The 18,573-nt window shown below is 39.2% G+C and overlaps 1 protein-coding gene and 1 long non-coding RNA gene across 2 annotated transcripts; both read right to left on the reverse strand.

Moving 5' to 3' along the window:
- Positions 1-1,821: 1,821 nt before the first annotated feature.
- LOC134826496 (centrosomal protein of 95 kDa-like) lies at positions 1,822-5,600 on the reverse strand. The gene is made up of 6 exons (XM_063838880.1): positions 5,328-5,600; positions 3,839-5,128; positions 3,573-3,695; positions 3,073-3,179; positions 2,849-2,962; positions 1,822-2,707 (listed from the first exon to the last, which is right to left on the reverse strand). Exons 1-6 carry the CDS (start codon positions 5,584-5,586, stop codon positions 2,594-2,596), a joined length of 2,007 nt encoding a protein of 668 aa, XP_063694950.1. The 5' UTR covers positions 5,587-5,600; the 3' UTR covers positions 1,822-2,593.
- A 5,308-nt stretch (positions 5,601-10,908) lies between these two features.
- Positions 10,909-13,357, reverse strand: LOC134817323 (uncharacterized). Its single transcript, XR_010160538.1, has 3 exons — positions 12,946-13,357; positions 11,253-11,337; positions 10,909-11,061 (listed from the first exon to the last, which is right to left on the reverse strand). It is a non-coding gene; the product is annotated as an uncharacterized LOC134817323 (long non-coding RNA).
- Positions 13,358-18,573: the final 5,216 nt, after the last annotated feature.

Here is an 18,573-nt window from a genome sequence, read left to right on the forward strand (position 1 = left end):
CCTATTTTTTTCAGAGACGGTAGATTATTAAATGTTGCATCTGATCTGAAAAAATGAAACAAAACGGATGAGAAATGACGAAGTCCAGTTAGGCCAAGCGACCTAAAGTGGGGTATTGGTCTATAATCGGTTCTAAATTAGGATTAGGCCATCCGTCTGTTTTTTCAGTATACAGATACTTAGGTAGACCAATAGTCCAGTTAGGCCAAGCGTCCTTTTAGGCCAGCAGACCGGGTACCACATACATAAAAGCGACATGCGGCCATATATGATATAATTAAGTAACTCCAATTTCTCGTTGGGGTTATTTAGGGTTTGAGCAGCGATGTATGCTTAAGCTTTAGGCCGGGATTGGGTTAGGATTTGGGTCGGGCCAGAACAGGGTGTTATAGTTATGAATTATCCGTCAGAGCCATCCACAATCCGGAGAACGTGTTAAACTAAGTCACGTGATAGTTCAGTGTAGAATGACGCAACATCATCAGCTACTGACACTATAGCTCCCAAAATGCAAAACGTAAGAATGACACAAATTTTAATTTGATATCAATGTCAAATGTCAATGATCATCCACATTTTAAAGTTTTTTCTAGAACGTTTCTGATCCAAGTCGTTGATAAAATTATGGCAGTCTTATACTGTTATAGCTTTTACGGAAACGGACTACTTTAAAGTTAAACTATTAACTGGCTTGACTTACTTGACTAAAGGGCAAAGGCGGCTTCGCAACGTGTCGATGCGAATTGTGTCCACAGAACTCTATCCGCCTTAAGTCCTCCAATTTTGTTTCAGACCCACAAGTCCCTGTTGTTGCTATCCATTAAATCTATTAAAGCGAGAAATTAATATCTTTAATCTTAATATTTGACATTTGGAATTTACATTTTAAAGTATTTTTGAAATATTATAATTCAATTATTTACCAAACGTGATCTACTGAGAATCTAGGTGAACATAAGTATTGAATGCTTGAGAATATTCATGATTCAGATAAACCAATAGTCCGATTAATGAGAACAGCTAGGGAAGTCACAATCAGTCAGTCGAGGAAAATTTCAGTGTAGCTATATGAGTATTGCTGAAAGCACAGTGTAAGGCCTACACGGACCGCCTCTAACTAGCCAATCCCTGTTTACATGCCGTGTAGCAGGGGACTAGAAAGAGCTAAACTAGTAAGCGGGGCATAGCCAATACACTATACTTCCATCATTGAGTACATTACCAACCAGAAGGAAAATTTCCTTGTGTTTGGAATCTACCAAGACGAAAGTTGTACAATCCAGCGAAATGAGATAAGTGTTCAAAACATGAACTGATCTGAATGGACCACAATACCTTATTTATCTCCCTGTTGATTTTGTATTAGCGTTAAATCTAATTAAGTGGTCCCAACTATACTACCAGGCTTTCGAATGGACCATGGGGTTCTCAGTTCTGCTGCCCAAGAAATAGCTAGAAAACGAGGTAAACTGCATCTTGCGTATGTAAACTCACGTGCGCGTAGCACGCCAACTGCAGGCGATGAAAAAAGTGCACAAGAAATTAGGTCGCGCGCATTTAAACATATAAATCGAAACCGCCATAAATCAAAATTACTACAGTAGTACAGATCACAACACGCATTTGTTATTATGAGCAGTGAATCGATAAAAGTTTGATTGAATTTTTCATCAGGACCGTATGTTTTCTATACGGATCTGATTTATTAGACTAACGTTTGATGTTCTTGCAGCCCTGACCCAACTTGAATTCTGATCAGGAAAAGCGAAATTATGGGAAGGCTAACAATTATAGTAGCTGAAGCAAGGAGGACCAAATATTAAAGCAATAAGATGAAGAAGGTTTGAGCTGCGTAAAATCATCACATTACTGTACGAGGTGTCGAACTCTGGAGCACTCTCCCAAAAGAAGTAAACAACCAGACCAAGCTTCCAGATAGACGACAGCCCTTGTTTTTTGACACTATCGGTTACAGGATGATCTCCCAACCTGAAAATAAACAGCAGAAAATGAAAATTCTATAATCGCCAGGCTGAATCAGAGTAGATAACGTGATGAACGTGATGATGCCTAAAATCTAAACTCCTCAATATATTCATAGGGTAAGTACTCGATGCGCAGATCTCTCGATTGATACATATAATTATTTGGGTGAAAACACACCTAAAGTCTTGAACAGTCTGATCAAAAGATCCAGCCAGCCAACGAAAAAAAGACACAACTATATCTCATCATTCCATATGAACAGTTATAAAACGTCATCTGTATGAATATGTGATGTTGTAGTGAGTACAAATCAAGTTAAATACATATATAAAATTATTTTATATAGCTGCTCTATTCATTTACAAAACAATAATTTACGGTAAAATAAAGCAATCTTGTGAGTCAGTGGCAATCAGTGGCTGGAATCAAGAAAAGTTAAACTAAATTTGAAAAGTGTGGTCACATTGTCATACTGCCAGCAGTTTTCCCTAATTAAATAAAAAGTATACACACTGTTTGTAAGAAACTCTGATGAGTTAATTGCCCACTTCGTTCAATAATGTAAGTTTTATTTACAAAAACCTGATACAAATAATATGTCCCTCTCTTAATGAATGTTCTGAAGGGCTTTGTCAAACTCAATTTCTTTGTAGTGGAGATGTTCGTCTGATCTGACTAAGTTTTCTTGGAGAACTTCGATCTCTTCTTTCATCTTCTGGCGCTGAAATATACCAAAAGCTAGATTACAATTGACTTTCATACTTAAAATCATGTATTGCATTATCAATTTTAAAATAAGTTTTTTCTTCCAGGAGTAGAACAGAATACATGTCAGTAAAGTAATTCAAGAACATAATTTCACCTGATGTATCTTTTGCTTGTTCAATCGAAGTCTCTTTTCTTGTTGCAGAATTTCCTTCTCCTTCTTTGCCTTGTCTACCTCAGTCGCCATCAGATCAAACTGGTCCGTGTAGTACTGAAACAAAATTAGTTTTATTTTATCCTGCACTGGTGGGTACTGAGATTTGTAAGGGATCATAAACCGTAGATCAGTTAAAAAATATAAAAATATCTATAGATACTGACATTCTCTAACTCTTTCGTGTTTTTCTCATGTTTCATCCTTGCGGTTTCGTTATCTTCCTTGGCCAGTCTCTTGGCTTCCAGTAAGTTCTCTTTCTGAACCTTCAGTCCTGAAGATTAAGTAAACCCGATAATGTACACAATCGTAAAAATAGTTAAAGTGTCAGTTTTGTGTTTAGTAATTTTGACCACCGTGTTATAAAGAAGTCATAAGTGTATTTTTTAGCCGGGGTGGGGGGGGGGGCAGTGGCGTAACGAAGGGCCCCGCCGACCCTGCTGTGTGGGGGGCGCCATCTTAGGGGGGCCCCAAATCGTCGTTTGAATGTGGGACAATTTGGAAAAACTTAACTACTGTACTAGCAAAACTGCGCGTTCTGCTCTAGAAACACACTTTTTTAGATATTTTACCAGTGTATCCTCTAAAATCATATAATTTGTCCAATTTTAGGCAAGAGCGCCAAAAGGGGAGGGGGTGCCAAAAGTTGAAAACTGAAATAACCAACCTTTTTCGAATAGCTGCTTAAACATAACTTCTTCTTTATAACTTTTGTTGCACATTCTTGCTTTCGTCCTCCGACAGTAATCTTGGTGATACTTCCTAACCCGTGCAGTGGTGAGTTTCTTTTCTGAAAGAATGAAATTTTTATTTTCTACCTAATATTCAGCAATTTTTATCACTAATTATACCAAAAATGGCAAGAAATATCAAATGAAAAAAAAGGTCGTTACATTTGGATGAACTATCTAATAAAACTTTAAAAAGACTGACCTCTTAATTTAGCTGTCAGCAAACGTTTTTCATCCTTGATAGCATTCTCATTGCTGACCCTGTTGACAAACTCCAACTCTTTCTTCATCAGGTTCAGCAGCAACTCTTGTCTCCTTTCCTCTTCTTCTAGATGCTTCTTAATCAGCTTGGTCTTGCTACCGTCAGTCTGTGTCAGAGCATTGATCTGCTTAACTTGCTTGTTCCACAGAACCCTTGCTGTTTGCGGAGACACGTGTAGGTACGGAAAATCGTCCAGCATTTGTGGGAGAAGATAGTCTTGTATAACATTATTCGTGCTTTGTGGTCCAGATGCTTTAACTTCAGATTTTGTAGCATTAGGTTTAGTTTTAGATTGTGGTGTTTTCTTGATAGGTTTCTTCTTGGGCGGTCTAGGAGTGGTTCTTTGTTTGGTGATTTCTCGAAGTTTCTTTTTCTCTAAAACAAGCTGGTCCACCTTTTCTTTTAGCTCCTCCTCTAGTATCCTCTTCTCCAATTCATATTCGAACCTCTGTTGTTCCATCAACTTATTGGGATCTTCTGTTTCATCATTAGGTGAATCTGGTACGTTAAATCTAACCTGCCGCTTCTGCGACTTCTTGTTTCCACTCTGTTCCAGTAAAAATAACAACCTGGTTTTTATGCTTTCATCTAATTTCTGGTCAGGAGTTTTAGGGTACTCTTGGCTTTTCACCACATTTTGGTCAGTTTGAGTGGCAACTGGAGAGCTAACTCTGTACTCAGCCTTTGTTGGATATGGAGTGGACTGAGCAACACAGTCTCCTAGGTCTGAAACAGATGCTGCAAGCAAGTCATTCGTATTTCCTGTGGCTTCCAGTAATTCATCAGTGTCATTTACTTTACTGATTTGCTCTGAAGAAGCTGAGTAATCATGCACATCTACCCCATTATTCTTTAATGCTTCAGATAGATTTGGAAGCTGATTGAGCCGGTCAAGTAAAGATGCTTTGTTCTTATTATCAATGCTTACTGTCAAATCATCTGGCTCATAAGACGTGGCCATTCCCTCCTTGTAACCAGCCAAGAAAGCTGACGTGTTACGAATTTCAGGCTCCACTATTATTTCATCAGTTGAATCTGATTCATCGTCAAATCTAAGTATTGATCTGATAGGGGATTCTGATAGAATTTCTTTAGTTGGCGTGTAAGTTTTGTTCACAACTTTGGGAGTTGCCTCTTCATCAGTGAGGTCAGATATATTCTGACTGTTGTCTCCATCACCATCCAGGATATATTCAACATACCCTGCTAGAATCTCTAGTAGATACTCGACTGAAAAGAAAGCTAATTTGCTAAGTTCTATAGATGTGAAAAAATGAAAGGAACCTAAAAATAAAAGTTTAGATCATGAGTTTCACATATTATATGCAACATTCTATCAAGGTTAGTGTCCTACAATATTGAAACCAACGCAATATCACAACATGTCAATTTATTTTTATTTTCATAATACCAATAATGTAAAGTGTACCTGAGATCGGATCTCCATGGACAACTTTGAGGCTATCAATGTGACTCAGATCAACTTTCAAAACATAATCTTGAAGATAGCTAAGAATTCTTGATATATTCAGGACATCATCTGTCTGACAGGTGGGATCTTTTATGCAACCTGTTGGCAGATGACCAAATATTCTCTCATAGATCTTTATGATGACAGTAGGGGTGACATGGACAGGGTCATCACCATAGACTTGAAGGAGTTTGATAACCGACTTGTCATAAACCATTCTTCTGAGTGAAATATAATGTAGTTATAATAAAACAATACGCTATGCATTTTGTGATCTCACAAAGGGAAAAAGAGATATTTGATGCCATTTTTTGGAAGAAACCAATAATGTCCAAATGCAGAAACTAATTTCAGTACACATGCACACTTGCATGGAACATAAGTCAATAATCTATTCTATAAGTTACATTGTGGTATACTGGAAAATTATTGGACTTCTGATAATAAATTTTGTATATAATAATTATATTACTACTATATTACTACTACTACTACTACAGTATTTTCACATTTCCTTAATTTTCTAAAAAACTTCTGTCGAGATCGTCTTGATGCCAGGTGGAGCAACATTTAATTAATTTAATTATCCAGTGCAGACTACTAATACTACTACAACTTTGTCGGAAATAAGTCCGATCTACGCCAGATAGCCCCCTCCATATATCCCTGTCCCGCATCAGGGTTTGCAGTTCCTCTTTAGAGTTTTTCCCAACTTCCTTCAGTAACATAGACAAGTAGCTTTGTCTTGGTCGGCCTTGCTGTGCTTTACCATGCATAGGTGCCCAATAAGACTAAATCACTGGCAAGTAGCTCAGGATATCTGATGCATTGTCTCGCCATTTTTAATCTCTTGCTTCGTAACTTGTTTGACAGCCTTAGTAGGCTACCATGTACAAAGTTATTTTGCTGACCTTGTCCTTCCATGTGATACCAAGCATTATACGCAGCTGCGTAGAGCTGCGCGCAGCATCTTTGTGTATATCCTGTCCAAACTTTTCTCTTGAGCATTTGTTAGTGTCCAGGTTTCTGATCCGTAGAGAAGTACTGACTCACAAGCCGCTATGAACAATTTAATCTTAAGGCTCTTTGAGAGTTTGGATTTCCAGATATCATTCAGTCTATGTAGAGCACCCCATGCTTTTCCCTTTCTGACCCTTATCTCTCTACCTGAGCTGTGCTCTCAATCCAAGTAGATGAAATCATCCACATTTTCTATGGCTGTCCCAGATCGACTTTGGAGGTCGCTAGATCGATCCTCCATATTCAATGTCATAACCTTGATCTTGCCTTCGTTTACGTGTAGCCCCACACTCGCTGCCGACGATTCTACTCAGAGCAGGAACTCGTTAGCCTTGTCCATGTCCTCAGATATAAGTTTTATTTTCGAGAGTGAGTCCAAGTTCCAAGCTCTGCATCATCACCTATGGCCCGGCTTGCCTCATACAGTAGTCGATGACTATTGTAAAGAGGTAAGGTGCTAAGGTATCACCCTGTAAAACACCTGCTAGTATATCGAACAATTCCGTTTCTCCGTCTGGAGTTAGGACTTTGGACATTGTCTTCTCGTACATGAGCCGTATAAGCTCTACGATTTTGACTGGAATGCCGTAAGCTCCTAGAATCTTGAACATTTTCCCACGATGTACACTGCTAAAAGCCTTCTTAAAGTCTATAAATGTCAGAACAGATGGCAGTTTCCGACTCTTGAAAAATTTAAAGCATGTCCAACCATCAAACATTATGTTACAGCTAAAAGCAGCGTATTTTGCCCCATTTTGATCACTATATCAACTCCGATATCCACCAAATTTTTCGGACAGTTGTGAAAGCCCTATTGGAAGGTCGTCGCCAATTTTCAGAATGATCTCATTCAAGGAACCGAAGATTTATCCGAATAATATAAATACTTAACGGGTGATACTCTTGTATCACGTTGCGACCCCCACGGTCGTTTCACTTTATCGTCCTGACGATACAGGGGGAGCCGCGCACTTCGTGCGCGGCGGGTCATACAACGTATGACAAGGTCAAATTACGCGACTTTTACTCCAAATAAAAAGCCGAACACCATCAAATATGGCACCTAGGCGAAACTCATTGATCTTTCCAAAAAGGTATAACAAATTTGGTATTGTGAAAAATTCTCACAGTCTCTAGAAAACAGTAATACAAACTTTTAAAAATCCGAGCAAGTTTATTTTTTATCGTGCACCTACTTATGAGTTGTAGCGCGATGCGTGCCGCGCCGCGCACTCAATGAGGCTTCTCATTGACGGATGTTACTCGTCTAAATTTCTTCGAAGTAGCGCGCGCCGGGCCAGATCATGAACAATGGTCAAGCTTCTCACAGACCGGCTTTGGGCTTGATTCACGATGTCAATCCTTCGCAGCTCAGTGAGGCACAGTGGTGCATCTTGCCGATCTACCGAAGTGGTTGCGAGAAGAATTATTTGATGCGCGGCGCGACCCAGTAGTGCATCGCACTACAAAGAACGGCGAAATGCGCTACTGTGCTGCACCGAGCTGAGATGAATTGACATGATCGCCAATTAACTTATGAGCAAATACAAAACAAAAATTGAAAGTAAAAATTTTTAATTTCAAATTTGTGCACTGTAACTTTAAAGCTTGTATTGACACACGTCGCAACCCCTTTTGATTGTTGATCGCGCTTGATCCGGCGGCCGGACAAGGTGATCCCCATTGTATCCGTGGTGACTCCCACTGTCGCTTCACTATAGAGTTTCAACGATACAGGGGGAGCCGCGCACCCGGTCATACAACGTATGACAATGGTCTACTTGTCATACGTTGTATAACCCGCCGCGCACGATTGCGCGGCTCCCCCTTTACTGGGCCGTGCTCAGCCTGTCATTCCGCCTAATCTCTATTCTATAATGTTGTTTAACAACATTAAAGCCTGGGGTCCTCAGGTAACTCCCCCTGTATCGTTGATTCACGATGTCAATCCTTCGCATCTCGCCGATCTGCATATGTGGTTGCGAGAAGAATTATTTAATGCGCGGCGCGACCCAGTAGTGCATCGCGCTACAACCTGTATCGTTGACATATGTTGCATGCCACTTTTCGCGCGCGAAGGATACGAAACATGTATCAACTGTATCGTAGAAACTCTACACTATAGACATAGTGAAGCGACAGTGGGGTCACCACGTGATACAAAAGTTTACAACATGAGACAAGAGCTTAATTGTAATTGACGATGTCAATTCTCTAGATCGGCGAGATGCGCTACTGTGCCGCGCCGAGCTGAATTGACATCGTCAATTAAGATGCGTTAATGGGCCGTGCATCCAATAATGTTTCTCGCAACCTTCGTTAGATAGGCGAGATGTGTTGTAATTTAACGCGATGCGTTACTGTGCCGCGCCGCGCACTAAATTATGCTTCTCACGCTAGATCGTTAATTGACGATGTCAATTCATCTCAGCTCGGCGCGGCACAGTAGCGCATCTCGCCGATCTAGAGAGGAATTGATGAATTCCAGCAAGATACGCGCCAAAAGACGCGCAGTTGCGGAGTGATGTCAACGATTACTTTACACACTAATATCATTATAATTTGGCGTGACCGGAAAGAAAAACACGTGTAATAGTAGAAATTACTAAGCAAGGAGTATACTTTCACAGGATTGACTTCGTGTAAACTTTCAAGACGCTAATCACATTCGACTAAAAAAATGTGTTATAGATTCATGATATTTTTGAAATAGACCATTGATAACTGTTTTTTAATCACAAAGTTAGTGCAATTTCAAGTGGAAAAAGGTGGTAGACATATCACAAAATGTATATGTATGTTAACTTTCATATTCTAATAATTTGATTACATACTTTAAAGAGAACAAACAGTACATGATGGAGTCATTCGTAAATTATTGACAAATAGATTTACGAGAAATACACAAATCGCTCACCATGCTTCTAGCTTTGAATTTACCCGGCGACCCCAGGCTTTGTGTTCTCAAACAAAGTCGTTATATTAATATGAGACTTTAGTTAATTTTAATAATATTCAATTAATACGTGTATGAAAACCTAAAACGGGGTCCCCAGGTAATACGACTCTATCGATTAGATATTTCAAAGATTTCGATACGAGAGATACATCTCTTACTAGCTATGTATTTTCGTATAATACAGAATGACATTAACTGCGGAGCACCGTACTAAGTTTCACAACAAGGTCTATACTAAACATGCGAAGATGATTTATCTTCGCATATATATACTAACACATAACATACTTTAACACGTACTCTAAGTTGTCCTTAGTGACTATTTAAAATCCAAACCCAAACTAGAGTGTAGAGCGTATGTTGAGAACCCTAATCCGTACGAGAAATTAGACCAACATCCTTATTTGGTCATACCACCTGGCTATTATGAAGAGGTTCATAAAACCAAAATATATCCAAATAAATTTTGATCAATTAGGCTTAATAATAATATAATTGACGTTCATAAGGCTCAATACCCGCTCAATAACAACCAAACAATTTTTCAAGTTCCAACTTGAATTGCTCCAAGAGTTTGTTGTCCTATTCTTGCTACAAAGAGACTTCTTCGCTCTAGAGGTAGGTCTTCATCAAACAAGGATAGTGGGACAAGCTCTCCAGTCAGGTACCATGTGTGCCTGTTGAGGACTATCGTGGTGATGGCTGATACTCTGTCCACACTCTTGTACTTCTGAAGACTCTGTAAGAAACGGATGTCGTCGGAGGCTGCAGATTCAAGGAAAGAAGCGCTGAACCAAGCTCTCAAGTAAACGAAGACAACAAAGTGAACACATTTCTCTTCTTCGTCCAGTGAAATGGTATCTATCATAATGTAGAAGCTGGAGCTGACCACCGTCCACCATGCCATCTACATTGTAGATGGCATGGTGGACGGTGGTCAGCTCCAGGTCTTTGTATCTGGAAGACGTATCCTTTCTTCATATATATGCTTTCTCCATGGATTAGTTAAGCAAGCTCTAGGAATTCCTTGTAATTTCCTGGGCTGGTTGTTGAGTTGGTGGATGTGATTAATAAAGGATAGAAGGTCTCCTACTATATAAACACGTCGTTCCTGTAGCATGTAAGGATATCGGTAAGGACGATGTTCTGCAGATCGAAATCTTCCCAGGAGGTCTTCTTGATCTTCAAAAGGGTTATTTCGAGTGATGTTGTGTCACCGAACAGTTGCTTGTAGGGAGATCCTCTTACAAGCTCCGCCTCCAGGACCTGATGGCTGCAGGCCATCCAGAGGATCTGTCGATGAGGAATTGCTGAAGAATAGTACATGCTTTTCTGTGAACTCCAATATTGGATGATGTCGTATCAAATCCAACGGCTATTATTTTATCTGGTCGTCGAGCATCTTCTCCACTTTGTCTGCTTCGTCCTAGTCCCTCGTCTTACAGATTGCGAGTATCTTGTTCTCTTCATCTTGTACTAGGACCACAGCCAGTCTGTTCACTTTCCTAAATCCTCCGAGGTCTGCTAGGAGTTTTCCGTCGAAATTTATTTGTCTGACATTGGACGTAAAGTCTTTTTTGATCTTTGCTGCTTGCTTTGATTGGACTGAGGCTCTGTGACGACGTGCAGTGGACTCTAAGAGAGATAACAGCCTCATATTATATCCCCGTGTCGTCACCGAGCAGTGAAATGCAGTGTCTCCTCGAACCGTCACTGAGGGAAAGAAAATAAGGTACTACGTATGAAAATGAGAGAAAATTCTATCAGTATCATGAAATTACCAAGGAGATGACAGTAAATTATTCACAAATCTGATTTATTTTTAATTAACGATGAACAGCAAGAAGGCTTTTAGTTTTAATAACCAGGGTTTTAGCCAGGCAGGATAGTAATATAGTGAATACCTGATTTTGAGAGATACAATTACAGCCAAGACTGATGGCAAAACGAAAGAACTCCGCAAATTTCTGACCAAAAATATATCGTCTCCTGAAAATTAAGTGTGCGTTTAGAATTTAATTCTATATAAAACCCATTCATTAAGGCTTCTAGCATAGCCGTTCTGTTTAGCGTAAAAATCGATTGGGATTTTAATAGCTAAGTCTAATAATATCCCAGTTACGTGGGATGAATTGCATGGATAAAAATTGTGCTATTTACTCTTATTACAATCTAGCGATTGTAAAAGTGTGTGGCTATATAAATATTGATATTGATTGATCCATGTCACGTGTCATTTGCACATAATATGATCTCTTAAAACTATTAATACTACCGTCTGCACTTGACAATTCACGTGACGTGCCTAAAAAATACCGAAGTTCCAACCCCCCCCCCCCACCCCCCCCCCTCCGGTTTTAGACTAATTTAACCAACTCGTAACTTAAAGAACAGTGCACGCCAGTTAAGTAAACGATACCCTCTTTCTGTGTCTGTTGCGACGAGGAAGAGCGGTGGGGTTTGGAATGGTTGACGTTTTTACCGTAGAAGCTTGCTAAAAAATCGCTGGATAGAATGCTATCATGTCATAAACAGTTTGCAGTTAGTGATCAGCTATAATAATTAATAGTATGGTTCATTTTACAAGTCAAGTAAGTGGGTCCGGAACTCTTTGGTGGCAAATTCTACGGTGGCGTCGTACAAAAACAGTCACTGATCATTAAACTTATCGGCTGTGTAACATATTTTACCAGCGCCTATCAGCACGCCAGTGATAACAGCCGGAATTAATAGAAGCGCAGACAGACTTACAAAAAATGCCGACGGAAGTGTATTTTATATGAAACTTGTATATAATTCTGTCCGTGACTGCAGAGATCAGAGAACGTGATCTGAGCCGCGCGCACGTGCTAGTAGTATTAAATATTTAAACTTAACGGTAATTACATTGGAGTGTGTAATGTTAAATGTGTGTAGGGAGTTGGCTCAGCTCCGAGGTGAGTGTATAGATTACAGATCTGAGTGACATACTAACTATTCAATTTTAACTGTCATTTTCAAAGAATGTTCCATGGTTCCTCGAATTCACATGGTTTATGGGCCCAGTACTGAGCTTTCACAGTTCGTGTGGTAAGAATGTGGTAAAAAGTGGTAAAAAGTAGTGTTGCCTTGAGATCTAAGATGAGAAGTACGGACTCGTTTCGGGGGAAAAGTACGTACTTGTACGCAACTTTAAAAAGTCCGACTCATACGACGTACGGTTCAGATAGAATTTTTTGTTTTTGAATTACGCATAGTTAGTTCAAAGCAGAACAAAAAGCACTGCCGTGAAGAAAATGACAAGTTATGCGGGATAATATTACACTGCCTACAAGAAAACTAAAGCTCGTAGCTATCACATGTGATTTTGCTCTGATCCAAGCTAACTTCACTGTTGTGACATTTTATCTCTGTAATATTTCGATCATGTGATAATCTGCACATGATCGAAATACTACGTAAGAATGTAAGTCGCTGTCGGCCAGATCCTATTTACTATCATAATTGCATAGAAACCTGCTATACAACATGAAGGCTTTGATTTGCTTCTAATTTAAGAGCTATAATGTGTATGAGAAAAATCAACAAATTACTATGATAACAAATTTACGTGTTTACCTGAGTTATCTATATCGTTCGATAGCAACTCCATCTATACATCTAGTCAGCATCTAGTGTTACTCTTACTGTATTCCACCAGTACTTGCGATCCTGGTTGCAGCTTTCACATGTTTTGCGTTGTCGTAGAAGGTAGATCATTTCTTACTGTCACGGGCTAACCAGATGGCATAGGAACATCGAAGAGCGACCAAAGCAGCCTCATTTATAAGTATACTTTCTTCTTCGTTCTCTTCGTAAGTTCAAAGTAGCTCCGCGGTAGAGCTGGAACAGTATGTAGTGCCAAAAGCCCCTACACCCAATCTCTACCGTAAAGAGCTGAGCTTTCCAACCGCACCCATCGTTATTGTAGGCTTCTATAACTTTAGTGTTATCACTGCATTCTTCAGGACGTGTCCCTTTGATACCTGAAGAGACTAAATAAACTAAATTGATAATTCAGTACGAGTATAATCCTTATAGAAACGTTGATGAACCTATTTATTATATATAGTATTATAATTATATGGTGTAATAAGCAGTTACATCACTGCTTATAATGTGATAACATTATTTTCACAACTTTGAGTTGTGAAAATAGTTTTATCCAACGAGTTTGACGAGTTGGATAAAAAAAGCAGTGATGTAAATGCATTCTCTGATGATCTACGAAATGATGCTACCGAATGCAGCATTTACATCGGAAATTAACGACCGATGATATTACTACATATAACATTCCAGAGTCGAACTTTCTAGAGGACACATCCTTATCTCTTAAAATTGTTACAGGTCGCTGAGATGTTGCTAATTATTTTAAATTGGTCAAATAAGCTCAGTGAAGCTCACACTTACACAAAACTTGCCACAAATGTTTGACTACCTGTTATTGACATTCTGTAAAATTTTGAAGCAAAAATATTTATCAGAACATAAGTTATGCCACTTTCTGTTTTAAAAATAATTAGCAACATCTCAGCGACTAAGGATGGACCAGGGAGATAACTGCTTATTATCTCCCTCCTATTTACCTGTTAAGCATTACCAAGTATAATTAGTTCAAAGTCCACGCCCTACCTACCAACCTGCTACACAACATGAAGGCTTTGATTTGCTTTTAATTTAAGAGCTATAATGTGTATGAGAAAAATCAACTATAACAGGTTTAGATGTTTACCTGAATTCTGCATCGTTCGATAGCAACTCCATTTATACATCTAGTCAGCAAGCATTTACTGTACGTGTATTCCACCAGTACTTGCGATCTTGGTTGCAGCTTTCACATGTTTTATGGGTCCAACTTTCGCAGTTAATGGCTTCTACCTTGCGAGTTCGTAGAAGGTAGACCATTTCTTGCTGTCACGGGCTAACTAAATGGCATAGGAACATTTAGGAGCGACCAAAGCAGCCTCATTCAGTGCTTTCTTCTTCGTTCTCTTCGTCAGTCCAAAGTAGTTGAGTAGAGCTGGTAAGTATGGTACCCAATCTCTACCGTAAAGAGCTGAGCTTTCCAAACGCACCTGTCGATGCCAGCTCTCTGTTGTACCGTACTTATTTACGCACGACTTGGTCACTGAAATTACTCTCGTCACCACAAGTCAGTTCAATCAGAATTACTTCTCTCTACAATGTCAGGTCTCTCGGATGTGTTGTAGATTTGTTGTAGAACTGGGCAGGTATCGTGTCCTCGTCCCAGATCAGCATCCAGTCTTTCGCCCTCTCGAACGGCATCTCCTTCCTCAACTTCAGCTTATCATAGCTCCCATCCTCCAACTTGAACCGTAACGATTATTTGTCGAAGGGCGTGGAAAATGCGGAATTGTACGTCTTGAGTTGGTCTAGCAAGGCTCCAGCTATGACACGCAGAACGTTGTCATGCCCCCAGTTGTATCTCTTGGAGTTTCTTGCTACACTACAGACACTAGACAGCCAGGAGCTGGTTAAAGTTACACGTCTTCCAAAAGTTTCCTGTGCTCGAATAGTTTCACAGCTTCATATATTAGCAGGGGTATTAGCCAAATCCTTTTGTCGAGTTTAGATGGAATTTAAGGAGAGCTGGGCTCATCTTGTAGTTGTAGATGAGGTTGTTCCAATAAAGTCTAATTGCGTTGTGTCTCCCATGTCAAGAACCTGCCCTGTACTACCTTGTTCACCGGGGAGGACTCATGTTTACATCTGAGTCCTGCTCGGTCTTTAGTTACTACTCCAAACAGCTCCTGGAAGTAGAGATCTCGCTCCCTAGCAGTCAGCTCCGCCGTATACGACCATTTTGAGCTGTTATTGTAGGCTTGTTATATAAGGCTTCTATACATTTAGTGTTATCACTGTTCTTTAAGGCGTGTCCCTTTGATACCTGAAGAGACTTGTATTAAACTAAATTGATAATTCATTGCGATTATAATCATGATAGAAACTTTGATGAACCTATTAATTATATTATAGTATTATGATTATTATATAGTGCAATAAGAGTTTCTACCTTTTTAACCCTGCACTAAGCTAAAATATATTAATTTAATCTGAAAATCACTTAAAATCTTACCTAAAAATTGCAGTCTAGCCTGATTGCGACATCATTAGAAGAGAGAAATAATTGAAATCCAATTCAGCAACAGACAAGAAACCATACTTCCTGCAAATTTGGTAGTAATAAAGTCATGTCAACCTAGGAAATTGTTTCAGAGTATTTCTCTGATTCTGTCGTGTTGATCATCATTTCACAATGCCTCAGCCGTACTAAAACACAACCTACGATTTGAAAGGGCTCCCGTATGTTTGTTTTATGTGGGCAACATGGTAGAATACACACGCTATACACTGTGGTTTCAGAGCGGATACTAATCTCATGCTGCAGTGTTAATAAGCATGAAAGTACAGAATAAGAAGGTAACAAAATCTTATCGACTACACAAATTCAGGTTATTAAATGATAAAACAACTTCTTATCTACTCCAGCCCTAATGTCATAACTGATCACATATTATCTCACCACCTCCCTATATTTACAATATTTGACTGGGAAATTAGCAAGACCAAAAATATTCACAAGCACACTCAATATTATGACTATTATAAATCAAACACTGATAAATTTGCTGAAGTCTTGGGTAACAAACTAGACAAGAGGAAGTGTGTCAAACAGTATTATATATTCATTCAATTAAATCAAGTGATGCAATACAAACTAGACAATGAACCAATTATAGATTTTACTAACTTTCATGATATCTTTAAAAACAGCATTGACGAAACCTGCAAACTAGCTGTACCCAAAACCACTAAGCGCACTATCCAGAACAACCCCTAGATTACTGGCGGGATTATAGCCTCAGTAAACCACTGCCATGGACTGTATGATGACTGGGCAAAAGTCAGGAAAGTTAAGTGTAAACAAGGCGAAACTGACACAAAAGGGGGCACATGCCTGTGTTCTATCTGCTGTAATAAAAGATACCGTTATGATGACTACATATAGAAATATAGAAAGGCTCTAAAAAAGGTTCGTAAAAAGGCAGTATCTGAATATTATTCTGACAAGTTTCTTGAAACTCAGGGAAACTCCAAGAAAACCTGGGAGCTGATAAATAAAATTCGTGGCAAACAGAAACGTGATATCAGACCTATATTTACCATAGACAATGAAAAGATAACTGATCGCAGAGTTATAGCTAATGAATTCAATATAAGTATTTTGTATCCCTAGCATCTAACCTTAATGCAGCCTACACAGAACTAGGAGAGATACAAATAAATCAGCTTCCAAGTTTCTGTGACTTCTTACCTAAATCGAATACAGCTAATATATATCTACATGACTGCTCACCTGATGAGGCTAATATAATGTAACTTGCCCAAGCGATAATCATGTTATTGTATGACTCCTACATTTAGGCTGTGATTAAGAGGTAAATAGGGGTGTGATAACCTAAGACTAGGAGGGTACAAAGTTACGGCCACGGTCCTTTTAAGTTTCGATTGTTTAATATTTAGCTGAAAATACGACACCGATAATAGGTAAATACCGATTAAACGATTGGTATTGGTCAATATACTCACCATGTATAATTAATCTCAGCAATAATGGATACTAATCCGAACAGCCGGCCTGCCAGGCCTGGTAACATAGTAATGTATCTCTTGACATATATTAATGATATTGAAATACGATATTTTGGGGAAATGTGTTATGATCGGCCTATGCTGCTCAGAAGTAGAACCTAAATAGTCGAACAAGCCTATTAAACCAATTTAAACATTCAACAACCATGCTACTTCATAAATCAATGATTGAAAATTGAAATATCAAAATTGGACAGTGATCTTGACTTACCCTTATTATAAGGGCCTTATACAATATATATATATATGTACATATATTAAATCAGTTTCTGTATAAAAGCATTTAAACCGGCGTTGACAGTTTTGAAGTTCCTGTAAAAGAGGACATTAGTTTCTAGTAACTGAACTAACTTACACAAACTCAAACAAGTCAGTCGAGTTTCTGTATTTGCTTAATAAGCTGGTAATCGTACCGTCCCCAATGTAAATGAAAATATTCCTGACCTTCAATTTGCTGAGTAATAGATCATACGGAATTAATGAATTAAATGGTTTCAGCCCAAGATTGCTTAATTACTACAAAACACAACAGGTTCTTAGTTCTAAAACGACAACTGTTCCATGTTCTATCAAAATTGAGAAGAAACGTAACTAAAGCTCAAAAGATAGATTCTTGATATCTCTTCCGTTACGAAAATCAGCTGGTTCATATGATTAATGAAGAAGATTCGCATACACGATTTAAAATAAAAGTAGAAACGTAATCGAAAGACAAACTGAACAAATGAAGATTTAGTCTCGAAACGAGCTATATATAAGAGTATAACGTAGCGCTCGACTCCAAATAGAATTCAAATAAAAATGCGCTCCGGTAGTTTCAACTCCCAGCAGCTGGGAGTTGGAAAACTGGAATTCACGTTACTGTCGCTGTGAGAAGCATTATTGAGTGCGCGGCGCGGCACAGTAACGCATCGCGCTACAAGCTAGATCGGTTCACCTAACCATGTGCTTTCGCGCCACTGCGGGCGCGCTTGTTTCACAAGGAATTTATCACGAATAAAAAGTGTGAGTTTCGAGAATCATGGGCGTTCGGCAGTGTAAAGAAACAATACAGTGCAGTACAACTAACTGAGCTTTCTGAAAATTTGATAATATTAATCTCAAATCTTATCCAACGAGAAATTTGTCGAACACAAATTATTCAAAGCGGCGAACAAATGTGAAATGACTAAAAGGACACGCGCGGCGTCGGATATGAGGACAAAAGCGCGGGTAATTTTGGCACCACTGTACAGTGGTGCCAAAATCGTTGGGTGGGTTCATGGCTAGAGCCCTTTTTACCGCCGTGAGGCGGGCGCGCGCTACTGCAAGCGCAAGGGCTCTGGATAGAGCAACTAGATCGGCGAGATGCACTACTGTGCCTCGCCGAGCTGCGATGAATTGACATCGTCAACTAACGAGATGCGCAACTGGGCCTCGCCGAGCTGCGAAGAATTGACATCGTCAATTAAGAGCTTGCTAAAGTGCTGAACCGTTGAACGTGTGACATACAAATTGTACACTTATCTTCGATCAGCATAATGAAGATCG

The sequence above is a fragment of the Bolinopsis microptera genome, chromosome 1 (genome assembly GCF_026151205.1).
Source record: "Bolinopsis microptera isolate Bmic1 chromosome 1, MBARI_Bmic_1.0, whole genome shotgun sequence".
Classification (NCBI taxonomy): domain Eukaryota; kingdom Metazoa; phylum Ctenophora; class Tentaculata; order Lobata; family Bolinopsidae; genus Bolinopsis; species Bolinopsis microptera.

What these genes read in the sequence shown, in the direction of transcription:
- LOC134826496 (XM_063838880.1), bottom strand. Translation starts at nt 5,586, where the DNA reads ATGGTTTATGACAAGTCGGTTATCAAACTCCTTCAAGTCTATGGTGAT. An exon ending in CCATGGAGATCCGATCTCAG is followed by an intron (nt 5,129 to 5,327) that starts GTACACTTTACA and finishes CTTTCTTTTCAG; the next exon opens with TCGAGTATCTACTAGAGATT. An exon ending in TAAGCAGCTATTCGAAAAAG is followed by an intron (nt 3,180 to 3,572) that starts GTTGGTTATTTC and finishes CTTAATCTTCAG; the next exon opens with GACTGAAGGTTCAGAAAGAG.